A 16084-nucleotide genomic window follows, 5' to 3' on the forward strand; every position below is an offset into this window, starting at 1 on the left:
GCAGAATCACCCTGGGGGGCTGGCAGCAGCTCCCAGAGCCATGGGCAGTCTGACATCACTGGCTGGCCTCTGTCCTTGCCACACGAGGCTCACCTCTCATTGTCCGTGTCAATGGGGACTCTGTTCTTCTCCCATGTGATCAGAGGCTTGGGCAACCCATGGATTTGGCACTGGAAGCGGGCCACACCGCCCTCCTCGCCCACGGTGGCTTGGGGGTGCACGTGGAAGTCAGACATGGCTGGGGGAAGAGAAGACCATGGTAAGGCACACTGCCAAGGCGCAGAGGGAGGAAGAGTGGACATGGATGGGTCAGGGTAGGTGACCACCCATACAGGTGGTGCTCACTCCTATGGGGGCATGGAGGTTTCTGGGGCTGGTGAGACAGGGCAGCAGTGAGGGTGATGTGCCGGCACTTTTCATGGTTGAGACCCCCAAGAGGTGGCACAGGTTGGGCTGGGATGCTTTGAAAAGATGGGACAAACACACAGATGACAGCTACAACAAGGAGACGCTGGTCTGTCGGGGGCTTCCTGGAGGCACTGATACCCCAGAACTACACACAAAGACCAGCCAGAGAGAGCGCTGACCCCAAGCCTGCTCCCACCTCTTCAGCTGCTTTTGGACTTATTTTCATAAACTCCCCCTGTGAGGTGCAAGCCCTGAATATCATTTTTCAGAATTGGAAACCGAGGCCCAGAGAGGAGACCGATTAGTCCAATGTTCCCAGCAGAGACACAGCAAAGTCGTCAGATCCCAGTTATGGGGACCAGAAGGGTATTTTGTCCTTCCTCATCCTCCTTCACCCCCAGTTCTTCTGCAGTTTCTCCACATGCCCCAAGGGGGTGGTGTATCCATCCAAGGTGACAAGTCTCTCAGAAGACTGTCAAACCTACCAATCTACATTACAATGTGTCATAAATATTCAGAGCGCCCCCCCACCTTTGGGGGAATCTGAACTCGCTGCTTAAAACCGGGGTCTGCAGAGGCCAGGGCAGAGGCGCTTTAGGGCAGAGGAGCTGAAGCACAACAAATACCTGGCTCCTCAGTTTCAGGCTGGGTAAGTGTCCCTGCTGCCCCCAACCCCACCCATGCCCAAGCCCCTCCCAGTAGAGCCTGGGGAAGGGTGCCTCCCACACGGGTTCCCAGCTTCAGAGCCAGGGCTGTGGTTTCATTAAAACCCACTTTGCCTCAAGTGCGGAAGGCGGTGCACCATCTGTCCAGGCAGCAGCCCCGCCCCTCGGCACTCCATCAACTGGGACAGCCGCTCCCCTCCCAGGAGGAGCCCTCCCCCACAGCAGCAGGGACACTGGAGCCTGTTCCCTCACTGGCCCTTGGCTCTCTGGTGTGGCAGCCCTCCCCGTGGCCCCCGTGCCCTCCTGTCTCGGGTCCCCTCAGTCCACGGGCCTGGTCTGGACTCCAGGGCAGCCTGAAAGGCCAAGCCTTTGTGCCCTTCCATCCAGAGTCTCTGGGGGCTGGCTCCTTTGTGGTGCATTCTCCATCTCATTTGCATGTGATTCATTAAATATAAACATGCATAAAAATCCCCCGCCCTGCCTCCTCCTCTTTGAGGGCCTCCTGGGAGTATGGCTGATGGGTGTGGGCGCCCCTTTGTGCGCATGTGGGGCTGTGCAGAAGAGGGGCTGTGTCTTCATGGGTGTGGTTTGAGTGTCCCCATCTGGGTGGGGATGGGGGTTTGAATCTGTCAGCTCCTGTGGCTGCTGTGATTCTGACACTGTATGCGTAATTTATCGTGTGTTTCCATGTGGCGTAGCTCTTACAGACAGGACCCTAAGACCTCGAGGGTTTCGGGTTGCTGGACAAGCAGTCCAGCAGATACCCTGTCAGGCTTGGTGAGAGGATCCCCAGGGAGCACGGGAAGTCAGCCAGTCTTCTCTCAGGCCAGAAGCCTGTAGGTCAGTCCAGGGGCTTGAGGGAGGAGCTGAGGTGCTGTAGAGGCCTCCCCCCCCACCCCAGTAGTGCAGGGCTGGACGCAGGCCTGGGGGTAGGCAGAACACCCAGGTTCCTGGGTCTGCAGTCTCTCCATTAGGGAGCCAGGGAGTGGCCTGCCCCCTCCTCACTACAGCTGGAGAGGAGCTCACAGCACCCCCGCACACACACACACACACCTGGGGCTGGAGCTAATGGCTCTGTGCTGACTACAGATGCCTCCTCATTAAGGAACCAGAATCCTTTTGTGACTCTGGCCTCCACTCTGGGCTCCCTGGAGGCACCCACAGCTAGGAGCTGGCCTGAGGAAAGACACATGGAAAGTACTGCTGTTCTTCAGGGTGCTGGGGTGGAGAAATCTGGCCTCTACTGACCAGCCCACAGTCTTAGTCCCTTCCCTGCCCCCCCCCCCCCCCCCGACTAAACTATAGCTATAGCAGACAATGGCAGGGGCTGAATGTGATACTGGGGAGGTCTAGGTGGGAGCCAGTCTGATATCCCTCACACTGGGTCCCCTGGAATCCCTGGGATGCAGCTGAGCCTCTCCCTGCCCACACTCCCCTTCCATCAGAGCAGCTCCTTGCTGTCCCTCCATCAGCTTTACTGAGTGGCAGTTCTGCCTAACACTTAATTTGAAGGAAAGTTTTTCCTTTAAAAGCCCTCTAAACCACTCAGAAGCAAATCCCTTCATTCTACAAAGGGAAACTGAGTCCTGGGCCCTCTGCTGGGGTGTCCCTTAGTTATCACTTCTCAGCAGGTTTTTCTCTCTCCAAAGCAGGTAACAGCAGAGCAGACTACAAACTGAACTGGCCTCTTCTGGCTGGTTGGAGAGAAGGTACTGAGGCCTAGGGATGGTCCTCAGCCCCACCTCTGGGAGTCCACCTGGCCTCACAGGTGTCCTGGTCACCCAAACCTCCCTTTTCGTTCCCCTCTTTAAATCCTTACCCTCCCTCTGGTCAGCCCTGCATATCCCTTAGGTGCCCCAGGGCTTGCTGGGAGGCCAGGGCATGCAGCATGAATGAAGGGATAGACACAGAGCCCTTCTGGGACCTTCCAGCTCTGCTTCCACCCTTCTTCACGAGTGGGCTGTGTCCGCGGCCACATGTTCTGGGCACTACTACTCATCTTAACTGGAGGCTTGGAATTTTCCTGGGTCACAAGCAATAGTATTTTTTCTTTGCAAAGTGAGGGGAGAAAGGATCCACAGCTACTCAGGCCTGCTGCAGTCTCAGGGTGGAGCACGTTCTGTTCACAAATCTGTTCTTGCTCCAGCAGCATTAGGGTCCTCATGGTCTCTCTCAGGGGAGACCCTGGACAGACATGGGAGACTGGACAGACTGAGGGTTGGATCTCTGTGCACCCAGTGTGGACGAATGACTGTCAGTGACATCAGTGGTGTGGACATGTGGTGGTGCTGTGTCTTTGACTGTGGATATTTTATGCTCCTGCTGGCACTTGCTGGCCTGGTGGGGACAGTGCTGGGTCCCTCACTTCAAACTGGATGAAGGTAGTAATGGACAGTGGCTGGGAGTCCTACCAGAGTGGAGGGCCTGAGATACCATAGGGAAAAGAAAGAAGAAAGCACCTTTGTCCCCAGGCAATCTGGGGAGGACTCTCCCAGCCCCTGCCATGGGTACAACCAGGCTGTGAGAGAGACAGAGGGCAGAGAGTGAGAACAGTAATCGTTGGGTTGGGAGGGAGCAGAAACCGGCAGGAAACGGTTCCTAGACACCCCTATAAATCACCCCGAGGGGAGAGGTCTCTTAAGAGCCTGATCCAGGGCCACTCAGGGAGGGGAGGGGGCACTTTCCTCCTGGTCCAGGACCTCTGGCAAGGTCAGGCCTGGATCTGATTAGACAGGCTCCAGGGGGAGGCAGGGGGCAGTGCAGGGTCGAGGCAGAGTGCTGGGAAGGAAACGTAGGCCTCCCACCCCTTGGTTACAGCCGACTCCTGTCCGGTGTGTGAGGCTAGAAAGAGCTGCAGGCATGTTTGCATGGAGCATTCCAACAGCCTTTGCCGAAGCTAGCAGCATTGGCAAAGTGGCACTGATGCCTTCTTCTCACACAGCCATTCCAGAGGGCTGACTGTGTACCAGAGTCCTCTGAAGGTCCCTGAGGCCAGTCTCCTCCTAGTACCCAGCCTACCAAGCAAGACAGGCAGCCTTCTGAAAACCACTTCCTGCTCAGGCAGCTCCAGACACGTGCCTGGATCCCATACACCTCTACCCATGGCCCCCGACTGTTCCCTCTAGAACCACGTTTTCCAATAAGTTATTCTTCAGGATTCATGAAGGATTGGTTCCAGGGCCCTCTGCACAAAGCAAAATCTGTGGATGCCCAAGCCCCTTATATAAAATGGTGTAGTATTTGCATATAACCTACATGCATCCTATAGTACCCTCCAGTATACTTTAAACCATCTCTAGATTACCTGTAGTAACTAATACAATATAAATGCTATGAAAATAGTTGTCATACTATATTGTTTAGGGAATAATACCAAGGAAAAAAGTCCATACATGTTCAGTACAGATGCTTTTTTTTTTTTGCAATGCTAAGGCTTGAATCCAGAGCCTTGCACATGGCAGACAAGTACTATCACAGAGCTCTATTTCTAGCCCCTGCCTTTTTATTTATTTATTTATTTATTTTGAGACAGCGTGTTGCTGAGTTGTCCAGGCTGGCCTCAAACTTGTGATCCTCCTGCCTTGACCTCCCAAGTGGCTGGGATTATAGATGTTTACCACCAAGTCCAGCTGCAATTTTTTTCAGTGCTGGGAATTGAACCTAAGGCCTTATACATGCTAGGCAAGAGCTCTACCACTGAGTTACAACCCCAGCCCACTGAATCTGAGGATTCAGAACCTGCATATATGGAGAGCTCACTATCTAGTAGCCAGCGATGAAGCACTTGATGTGGCCAGTTCAAATAGAGAAAATACACACTAGAATTTGAAGCCAAAAAAACCCAGACACTAATATTTAGGGAAATGTAAAACAAAACGTATAGTGGACACCATCTCAAACCCATTAGAATGGATACCATTAAGAATGTAGAAAAGGGGGCTGGGGATGTGGCTCAAGCCGTAGCGCGCTCCCCTGGCATGCGTGCGGCCCGGGTTCGATCCTCAGCACCACATACAAACAAAGATGTTGTGTCCGCCGAAAAAACTAAAATATATATATATATATATTAAAGAAATTCAAAAAAAAAAAAGAAAGAAAGAAAGAAAAAGCCCAGCATGGTGACACACACCTATAATCCCACCAACTCAGTGGGCTGAGGAGGAGGATCACAATCCAGCCTCAGCAATTTAGCAAGGCCCTAAGCAACTTAGTGAGACCCTGTCTCAAAATAAAAAATAAAAAGGGCTGGGGATGTGGCTCAGTGGTTAAGTGCCCCTGGGTTTAATCCCCAGTACTAAAAAAATGAGAGAGAGAATGTAGAAAATAAGCTGGGTTCTGGACACACACCTGTAGTCCCAGCCACTCAGAAGCTCAGGGGTTCAAGGTTAGCCTGGGCAACATAGAAAGATTCTATCTCAAAACAAAATGGAAATAGAAAATAAATGGAGAAACTGAGGAGGATATGGAAACCTGGATCCCTCATGCATTGTTGGTAGAAATATAAATTGATATAGCTTCTATGGAAGACAGTGTGGCAGTTCCTCAATATATTAGACCTCAGGGCTGGGGTGCAGCTCAGTGACAGAGCAGGCTTAGTATGCACGAGGGCTCAGGTTCAACAGCCAACACCAAAAACAAACAAGTAAATAGAATTATCATATGATCCAGAGATACTTTGGGACATATATACAAAATAATTTAAAGCAGGGACTCAGAGAGATATCTGATAAAGTTCATAGCATTATTCACAATAGCTAAAAGAGCAACCATGTCTATTGACAGATGAATGGATAAGCAAAATGGTCTATGAACAAAATAGAATATTATTCAGTCTTAAAAAAAGGAGTAAATCCAGACACATGCTACAATATAGATGAAACCTGAGGAAGACATAATGCATTCTGAGATAAGCCAGTCATAAAAAGACAAATTCTAAGCCGTGCACAGTGTCACTCAGTTATAATCCCAGCAACTCAGGAGGCCGAGGCAGGATCATAAATTCTAGGCCATCCTGTGCAACTTAGTGGGACCCTGCCTCAAAATAAATAGAAAGGGCTGGGGATAGAGCTCAGTGATTGAGCTGCCCCTGGGTTCAATTCTTAGTATCACAAAAAATGAAAAAGACAAATTCTTCTTATATGAAGTATAAGTAGAATTTATTAGTTGTTGGTGGACAAATTCATAAACAGAAAGTAAAATAGTGGTTGCCAGGGACTGGGAGGTGGGGGAAATAGGAATTATTAATATTGTTTAACGGGCAATATTATCTATTATTGTTGCTTAACAGAAACAAGAGTTTTACTTTGGAAAGAGTTCTGGAGATGTGATGGTTGTGCGACAATATGAACATAATTAATGCCACTGAAATGAACACTTAAAAATGGTTATGAAACTGGATGAGGTAGCACACATTTGTAATTCCAGCTACTCAAGAGGCTGAGACATGAAGTTTGTGTTTGAGACCAGCCCAGGCAACTTAGCAAGACCCTTTTTCAAAAAAAAAAAAAAAAAAAAGAAAGAAAGAAAGAAAAAAATACCCAGAGGCTTGGGAAGCTGAGGCAGGAGGATCACAATTTCAAAGCCAGCCCCAGAAAAAGCGAGGCAGTGAACAACTCAGTGAGACTCTGTCTCTAAGGAAAATACAAAATAGGGTTGAGGGAAGGGCCAGGATTGTGGCTCAGTGGTAGAGTTCTTGCCTACCATACATAAGGCACTGGGTTTGAGTCCTGGCAGCACATAAAAATAAACAAATAATAAAGTTATTGTGTCCATCTACAATATATAAAAAAATAGGGCTGGAGGCCTGGGGTTGTGGCTCAGTGGTAGAGTGCTTGCCTAGTATGTGTGGGTTCGATTCTCAGCACCATATAAAAATAAATAAAGGTCCAACAACAACTAATAAAATATTTTTAAAAAATAGGGCTGGGGATGTGGCCCAGTGGTTGAGTCCCCTGAGTTTAATCTCAGGAACCCAAAAAAAGGTTATGAATTATTTTTCAATAATTTAAAAAAAAATTGATAACAAGCTGAAATAATATTCTGGATTTCTAGGCCCAAGGGAAGGTCTCAAAGCCCCGCTGCCTTTTCTCCTGCTCTTTCTCCCTGGCTGTCCCACCAGCGAGGACGGCTCCTTTCCAGCTTCATCATTAGCTAGATCTGCCCCTGTCTGCTTCCTCCCAATTTGCCATGTCGATGCAGAGACCCAGGACAAGACACACACTTTATGGTATGCTAGGGCTGTCACCAACAGGGCAGAGGTCTCACACAGGAAGATATCTGCTCCTCGTAGGGAAATACTTGCCAGAAGCTTTTGTAGAGATAACAGGTAACAGCAAAGACCTTGGCTTCATACCAAACCAAGTTCTAATCTTTTTTTTTTTTTTGGTACTAGGGATTGAACCCAGGGTGCTTAACCACTGGGCCACATCCCCAGCCCTTTTTTCTATTTTATTTAGACACAGGGTCTCACCAAATTGCTGAGGCTGGCTCTGAACTCATGATCCTCCTGCCTCAGCCTCCCGAACTGCTGGGATTATAGGTGTGCACCACTGCACCTGACGGGAGTTCAAATCTGAACACACTATGATGAGCTGTGTGAACTTGGGCAATTAAATAATCTCTCACTTAATAGCTCTCATCACTATAGTTGGTGCACATGGGGATCTGATCAGAGAGATTTTTGAAGTGCTTAGCATAATCCTTGGCAAAGAGTAAATACTTGCAATCCATCTTTGAGGAAAGATGGTAAAATATGGAGTTAACAGGGACCTGAGAAGGGGCTGAGGGTATAACTCAGTTGGTAGAGTGCTTGTCTCCCATGCACAAGGCCCTGGGTTCAGTCCCAAGCACCACAAAGTTAAAAAAAAAAAAAAAAAAAAAAAGAAAGAAAGAAAGAAAGAGAAAAACCGAGACTTGAGAGGTTTTGGAAGAGCAAGGCTAGGCACTAACTTCTCCAAGGGAGTAAGTCAGTCACCTTTTCTTGCAGGGGACAAGGCTGAGGTAGTTGGCAGGGAGTCTCAAGCCCTCTGGAGATGTGAGTAAAGACAGAATTTGCAAAGCCTGAATGGTGAGGGGGTCAGCTTGGGGGCGGGGGGCTAACCTGGTATGAACCAGAACTCAGCCAATTCTATCTTACTTCAGCCTGGGGACTTCACAGAGGCCCCAGTAGAAGAGCTGTCAGTTGGAAGAGGCCACTGGGTAATTGAGGCCTTGATTTCTCTAGTAAAATGTTTATGAAGCCCATAAACTCATGCCTTTATTGGCCAGGCTCATTCCGGGGGTTGGATGTGGCTCTCCAAGGTGTAGTTAAAACACCTGCTGAACTCGGGTACCCAACGGCTACTCTGGCCTCCGCCCTGACCCACCAGACCCACCAGGCAGAACCACCAGTGGGCAGTTGGGCCAGGATGACCCCTGGAGGGCAAGGAAGCCAGCCAAGGCTTGCCTCATACGCTCCTTAAACTCCTTAAAGCACTTGTAAATGTCCCATCCCGAATAGTCCGTGAGAAGGTGGAAGGTGATGGCAGAAGACCCTGAGTCCTGGGGAGGGTGATGGCTTGCTCATGGTCCTCTGAGCAGGAGTGGTCCTGTCACTGGGATTCTCTGGCGCAGGCTCACCCTTCTCATACCCTCCCATTTCCCATCATCCAGGCCCCCACTTAGCCTCTGACTTCAGTTCTGTCAGAGAAAGCCTTTACACTGACTAGATCGGGCCATTTGGGGCAGGGGAAAGCATGAGCTTAGAAGACCCATATTTATTTCTCTGGGCTTCCCAAGGAGAGTCAGAATTGAACTAAGGGGTTTTTTGTTGTTGTTGTTTGTTTGTACTGGAGATTAACCCAGGGTGCTTAACCATTGAGCCCCATCCCCAGCCCTCTTTTGCATTTTTTTTAGAGACAGGGTCTCACTGAGTTGCTTAGGGCCTCGATAAGGTGCTGAGGCTGGCTTTGAACTCGCCATACCTGCCTCAGCCTCCCGAACTGCTGGGATTACAGGGATGCACTACTGAGCCCAGATGAATCGAGGTTTTGAATCCAGAGTATGTTCAGAGGAGAGGAAGGCTGTGTAGGTGTTGGATGTTGGAATAGGGGTGTGTGGCCTGGTGTACAGAGGAATCTGCTTACTTGGCTTCCTGCGGGTGACCGATCCTCTTGGCCTTTGCCTGGTGACCCTGCTCTGGGAAGCCTCTGCATCCCTTTGTCTGCCTCCTCAGCCTTCTCGAGCCCCTTATCCCCTGCCTTGGGCCCCTGAACCCCAGCCCCTCCTTCCTGCTCCACCACCAGCTCACCATTCCCCCCACCCCCACCCCAATTCTAACACAAAAGACAACTTTGTCTTTCAAGTCAGCAGCCATAAATCCACATCTCTCCCCTCTCCACAGCTACCTCTGACAAATGGGGGCTTGGACAGGGGAGAGGTAGAGGTCGGTGGGGGGCTGGATTCAGCTTGGGAAAGTCCCTGCATCCAGCTGTTGGATTCTGCAGGACCGATGAGCCTGGAAGGAACTTTGATTCCACGTGGGTCAAAGGAGTGGCTCCAGGGGAGGCAATCCAGGCCTCTAAACAGCCCCTGGGCTTTCACAAGCTGCAGAGAATAAAACCTCTCAAAGCCCCACTTTTAACCCTCTGTCCAGTAATTTGGAGGCTCCAGAAGCTCTGGGCTTCTCTTCTCCAGACTTTAGCCTTCTGTGGAGGGTGTGAAGTGTGCTGGGGGTGTGAGCTGCAGGGGCCAGGTCCTGTGCTTGACTGTACAGAGTTGATGTGCCACATGGCATGGGTGTGTGTGTGTGGGGTGGGGCCTCCCTAGAATTTGGGGAAGCAGGGAAGGGAAAGGGAAAGGAATGTCCTCTACTCCACGTGACCACTCCACTAAGCCCGCTACTAGGTTTCCCGAGCAGTCCTAATTTTAAATATTTTGCCCTGTTTTCATCACAGATCAGGTGATGAGTCAGAAGACATGTCCTGGGTTTTGGTTTGGGAAATATAGTCACCTGTTCCATTTTCGTGGCAGAGGCCCTGAGTCTACTCCACCAGTCATTCAGCAGACAAGGGAAGCCAACATGTTAGATTGGATATTTTGACATACCAGGAGCAAATTCCCTCGTCCCCCAGGCTCTGACCTTAGATGCTCCCACCTCAGTTCCTAAAAAACACTGGAAGGATAAAAGCATCAAGATTTGAGGTATGGCCACAGTAACATGGCTATGAAAAACAGCCCTGGAAATCCAGGTAGTCAAAAAAATTATGTACATTGCTGTAACCCTGCGAGGGAGGGATTCCTAGCTCTTTTAAGGCTCAGAGCGATTAGGTAACTGGCCCAAGGTCACACACGCAGCCAATGGCATCAAGGCAGGCATTTTAACTTAGAGAGTCTGACTTCAAAATCCAGTGCCTGCCTCCCAGCTCCTGACAGATGATGCCCACAGACACTCGCACAGGAAAACACAGGCACCCAACAGCCGAGAGCCTCACTGCACCCATTACTACTCCCATTCAGAGACACCCATTACACAGCAGGCTTCACTTTAATTGCCCCAGGATTTGGTGATTTTATAGAGTGTAACTAACACAGATAAGCACCAAGATAAGGTGCTGTTATTGCCCCACTAAAGTTCCCTGTTCCCATATATTTCCTAAATTCTGTTGACACAGGTAAAGAGTCGGGATGCTTGTGGCAGGGTAGTTCTTCTCTGGACAGGTCACAGACACCTTGCTTCTGCTGTCTTCTCTGCCTGGAATTCTTCTGCTCCTTTCTCTACAAGCACCTCCCATCTTTCCCATCTCCCAATGGTTGCAGAATTAATTCCTAACTCTGTGTTGCAGACAGCCCTCTCCTAACTGCCATTATCAGATTATAGAAGTGTATTTCTGCCCTCCACGAAATCTGAGCTGCAGGACCACTTCCATAGGCCAGCCTGTTGGGTGCACAAAATAGAGAAGTTATTTATTTTCTTGGTTTGGGGAGCAGGGAGGCAAGGGTTTGAGAAAGACCAGTGGCTTCTGTGGGATAAAGATGTGGCCGTGAGACTGACCCAGCTCTTTTAACAACTGGATGTGTGATCCTGGTAAAGTCAAAGTCTATTTCTGGGCCTTGGTTTCCTAATCTGTAAAATGGGGAAGTTGGATGGGTGGGATCTAGCTGGAACCTTTAAGATACTCTGTTTCCAAGTGCCAGACAGTGGTGCACAGTCAGGGCTTGGGAGTCTCTCTCCACCTTGGATTTGAAAATGTCCAGGCCCAGCAGAGCCCCTCTCCACAGACTGCACGTCTCTGCAAGCATCAGGGTCACCAATCTTCCTTATGTAAACCTGCCCAGTCCCACAATATCCTTAACTTCCGTTGTTGTTCTGGTCAGGACACCGGATCTCCCTTGCCTCCCGGAAGGGCGTCTGGTTAGGGGGCCCAGGCTGGAGCTATTAAGTAAATTGCTTTCACATGACCAGGAGGACAGCTCAACAAAAACAGATACTTCCCCAAAATTTCCAGAGCCATATATTAGGATTTGTAGGGATTAATAGCACAAAGGTTAGCTAATGAAAAGGCAAGCTGGGATCCTGCCTGGCTGTGTCACAGGCTATGTGACTTTTCAATTCCAACCTTGTTTTTCTCATCTGTAAAATGGAAGTGGGGCAGGATGGACAAGATAATCCCTAAGGTTCACACCAACATTAAGATTCTAGAACATGGGCTGGGGATATAGCTCAGTTGGTAGAGTGTTTGCCTTGCATGCGCAAGGCCCTGGGTTCTATCCCCAGCACCAAAAAAAAAAAAAAAAAAAAGATTCTAGGACATGACACATGCCTGTAATCCCAGTCACTTGAGAGGCTGAGGCAGGAGGATTGCAAATTTGAGGCCAGCCTCAGGAACTTAGTGACACTCTGTCTCAAAAAAAAAAAAAAAAAAAAGAAAGAAAAGAAAAAAGAAAACGAAAAGCGCCATAGTAAAGTGCCCTGGGTTCAATCCCCAGTAAAAAAAAAAAAAAAAAAAAACACTGGGCAAAGTGACCCTTCTTCATTCAGAAAAAGAAACTATCCTATTCTCTTGTTCTCCAACTCTGATCAATCTTACATCTGTCTCGTGACATACTGTATTTCCATGCACTCTGGTGGCCTAACACCAGACCTCAATAGATAGAAGCCTGCAGGTCCTGCACCCCAACTCTTCATAATAAGCCTTGTCTGTTTGTGGGAAGAGGGATGCAAAGATCATGGAGTTTCTCTGCTGGCATGGGATTGGCAACCCCCAGAAATACTTATTTGGGGAATTCCACTGCTGAGCTGCAGTGGTTGGAGGTCTCTTGAAGCCCCAAGAAACATCTTCTGTAGAGGGGCTCAAAAGTTTTCCCATAATTTCAAAGGAATCCACACACCCAATGAAATGGATTCTTTCCCTGTATCTTATTAACAGCCTTATCACCAAATATCCAAGTTACTGTTCAAAGAGCTGATGCCCCATTCTCCCTCACTCTCAAGGCTGCCAGGTCCCCAAATCCCTTTTCCATCTGCCCTTTCCATCCCCACTGCCTTCGAGTCTATAACTCCCAACTGTTTCTGTGACAGCTTTCCTGAATATTCAATATGATACTGGCTGTCTCACTCGGAATATCGAGACTCAGGATGGCATTCAAGGCCTTCCTTATTAGGGCATTTCATTTTTCTAGCCTCAATTGCCAGCTAATTCTGTAGTCATGTGATTTGTACTTTGACCTTGTGAGATAAATTTGCCTTTCCTTGACACATCACAGGTGTTTGCCCTTACATTCCTTTGCTTCTGCTGTCCTCTCTGCCTGGAACTCTTTTGCCCCTTTCTCTACAAACACCTCCATCTTCCACATGCTTAATGGAAGAATTAATTCCTAACTGTGTATTGGGGACAGCTTTCTCCTGGCCCTTATCAGACTACATTAGTGTCAACTGTTCACAGATCTATCTGCCCACTCACCTGTAGAGTAGGAGTCCCCTAGGGGCAGAGAAAGACTAATTTACCTTTCTACCTCCAGCACTAAGAACAAATAACAAGCCCCCATAAACTGGTACCTGAATGCTGACTTTAATAGCCATATGGGTCTGGGTCAGTCATTACCCATAGTCTTCTTCCACCCAAGTCCTCACCCCTGCACAAAATTCCAAGGTCATCCTCCAGCAAGTTCCTTTCTCCACCTTAGTCTCAGTTTCTTCAATGGAAAAGGAGTTGGACGGGGTCCCGGTTCTCAAACTTGGCGGTGGATTGGCATAATCTACAGTGCTGCCTAGTAATGCAGATTTCTGGACCCCACTGCCAGAGATTCAGATTCGGGGTTCCGGTGTGGTGCCCAGGAATCTGTTTCTGTTACCGTCCTGGAGGTGACTGAGATACGTGGACTGGGAACCCTGGCCTGGAAAGTTCTTGAGAATCCCGACGAGGGCAGATTCTCAGCCCAGCCGCACAATTCTTGCTGGAGGCCGCTGGTCCGGGCTGACTCCAGCACCGAGGCGGGGCGCAGTGCGGGCAGAGGGTGGTGGCGAAGCGCGCGGTCGCGCCGCCCCCGCGGGGCCCCAGTCGAGGCATTCGGTGGCGGCGGGAGGGGGGTCAGGGCCGGAGCCTGGGGCCCTGAGAGCCGCGCTCGCTCGGCGGCAGGAGTAAGTGGGACCATCTGCTCCACTCCTCAGAGGTCAGCGCTTTGTGTCAAGCTCCCATCCCCCTCGCTGCTCCCCCTCCTTCCCCGATTTGCCCTTTGACTCCCGGGACTCAAAAGAGAAAAGCACTTGAGGTCCTGATGGAAGTGGGAGAGTGACGGGGAGCGACGCCAGCGCCTCGGCTCCGGGCCCCAGCGTTGCGGGCCTTCCCGGGCCGAGAGCGCGGCCGGCGGCGGCAGGGCGCTGGGCGAAGGCTGAGTCCCTTCCCAGCGGCCAAGGGCAGGGGCGACGGGCCGCTCCCGCGGGAGGCACGGCCGGTTCCCACAGCCGGCCGTGCCCGCCGGGCCCCTTTGAAGTGGCCGCAGCTGCACACCCCGCCCCGCGGCTAATCCCCGCCGACGCGGGCGTCCTCGCCCCCCCGCATAGCAATAGTGTCCGCGCTGAATGGCGCTGGCTAATTACCTCGCTCGCACCACCGCGGGTGAATGAGAGAATCCGGCATTGTGCACGGCGAATGGAGAAAATAAGACAGCCATTGTCCTCGCACGCCAAACGAGGGTTTGATGTCGCTGGGGCGAGCGAGGCACCATTTCCCGCCACCCCCTCCCCCCAGCCGTTCAAATTCCCCAGCTGGGCCTGGCCCCTGGCGGAGTCAGCCTCGGCCGGGGAAACTGAGGCAGCAGGTCCAGGCTCCCCGAGGGAAGGCAGGTGGACGCATGCTGCCAGGGGCTCTCCTGACCACTGGGCTCCTCACCCAGCATTTTCCACCTGCAGATTCTTAGGGGCACCTGCTCCGGTCGCCCAATCCGTCCTTCACTCCGGAAAAACAGGCAGGGCCTGCATTCAATGGCCTAATTAGATTTCTTTGGGAACGCATGAAACAATTGGACAGTCAGTGGGGAGCTTATACACCTTAGTGCCCAGCTGTGTGCCACCAAGTGAAAGCACTGGAGAAGTTCTGAGAATGACTGGCAGAGATGAGAGGAGGGAAGAAAAGACTTTGAGCCTGGGCTCAGGGGGAAAAAGGGGGAGTTCTGCAAAGCCAGACCTCAGAATTTGGATTTAATACTCCAAGCACTGAGGTAGCAGCCTTGATCCAAGATGGGCCCCAGGAGAGTGATGGGCTGATAGGTAAGATTGGAGTTCCAACCACAGCCAGGTGAAAACAGATTTCCTCATTAGAAACCAGATGAGCCTGCCGCATTTGTTTTCTCACAAACAAATAGGTGGCTCAGCTAAGGTGGCTCAGCTAAGAAATCAGTCAGAACTAGAGGGAACTGATGCAGATGGGCAGGCTGAAGGCAGCACTGTGTACATTTAAGAGGTTCCCTGTGCTGCATCAGGCTGCATCTCCACCAAAAAAAGGTGGCTTCTGGGGAGGGGGTTGGGGAGGTTACTTCCTTCCATATCTGTAAGTGTCTTTCTGTCCCTCAGAGTACTGAATGCAGAGGTAGATAAGAAGAGGACAGATGCTCTTTGACACTTGTTAATTTGAGAACTCATCTACTTTAGTATCCCTCACTTCTGCATATTCTTTTTCTGGAAATACGTACTTCCTAATTCCTTCTGATGGGCTTTAGACTATATATGTTCCAATGTTCTATCAGGTTTATCAAATGATAAAAAAAAGTGTATTCTGTGGCCCAGATCAACAGTAATCTGTTGGGTTAAACCAGTAGCCCTGGGGCTGGAGATGTGGCTCAAGTGGTAGCGCGCTCGCATGCCAGGCTCGCCTGGCATGCGTGCGGCCTGGGTTCGATTCTCAGCACCACATACAGACAAAGATGTTGTGTCCGCCAAATACTAAAAAATAAATATTAAAATTCTCTCTTCCTCTCTCTCCTTTCTCTCACTCTTAAAAAAAAAAAAAAAAAAAAAACAAAAAAAAACAAAAAAAAACAGTAGCCCTTAGCAACATCTATTTGGCACATTTCATAAGCTCTTTCTGAGGTTGCTATATTTACTAATGTCCACATAATCACAACTAGATTGTAAGTCCTTTGTAGGCAGCCCATAACCAAATCCTTAAACATGAGTGTCCATCTACCTACCCATTTCTTTGAGAATAAAATTAAAGAATGGCACAACACTCACTGAAGGACTGAATGAGCACTAACAAATTCCTCCTTGCTCTGACCAGCTGTGTTTAATATTACCAAGTACTAGTTGTAACAATAAAACATGAAAAGTGTGCTAAATATAAGCTAGGCACAGTGGCTCGGGAGGCTTAGACAGGAGGATCACAAGCTGGAGGCCATCCTCAGCATCTCAGTGAGATCCTGTCTCTAATAAAATATAAAAAAGGGCTGGGAATGTGGCTCAGTGGTTCAGGGCCCCATTTTTTTAATAAAAAAATAAAATAAAAAGGACCGGGGATGTAGTTTTGTGGTAAAGTGCC

The 16084-nt window shown here is 49.8% G+C and overlaps 1 protein-coding gene across 1 annotated transcript in view; it reads right to left on the reverse strand.

Moving 5' to 3' along the window:
* Positions 1-16084, reverse strand: part of Igdcc3 (immunoglobulin superfamily DCC subclass member 3) — a 39217-nt gene that overhangs the window by 6190 nt on the left and 16943 nt on the right. Inside the window, exon 3 of the mRNA XM_077109074.1 lies at positions 94-238. Coding sequence (XP_076965189.1) covers positions 94-238 — 145 coding nt within the window. The remainder of the gene's footprint in view (positions 1-93; positions 239-16084) is intronic.

The sequence above is a fragment of the Callospermophilus lateralis genome, chromosome 3, assembly GCF_048772815.1.
Source record: "Callospermophilus lateralis isolate mCalLat2 chromosome 3, mCalLat2.hap1, whole genome shotgun sequence".
Taxonomy (NCBI): domain Eukaryota; kingdom Metazoa; phylum Chordata; class Mammalia; order Rodentia; family Sciuridae; genus Callospermophilus; species Callospermophilus lateralis.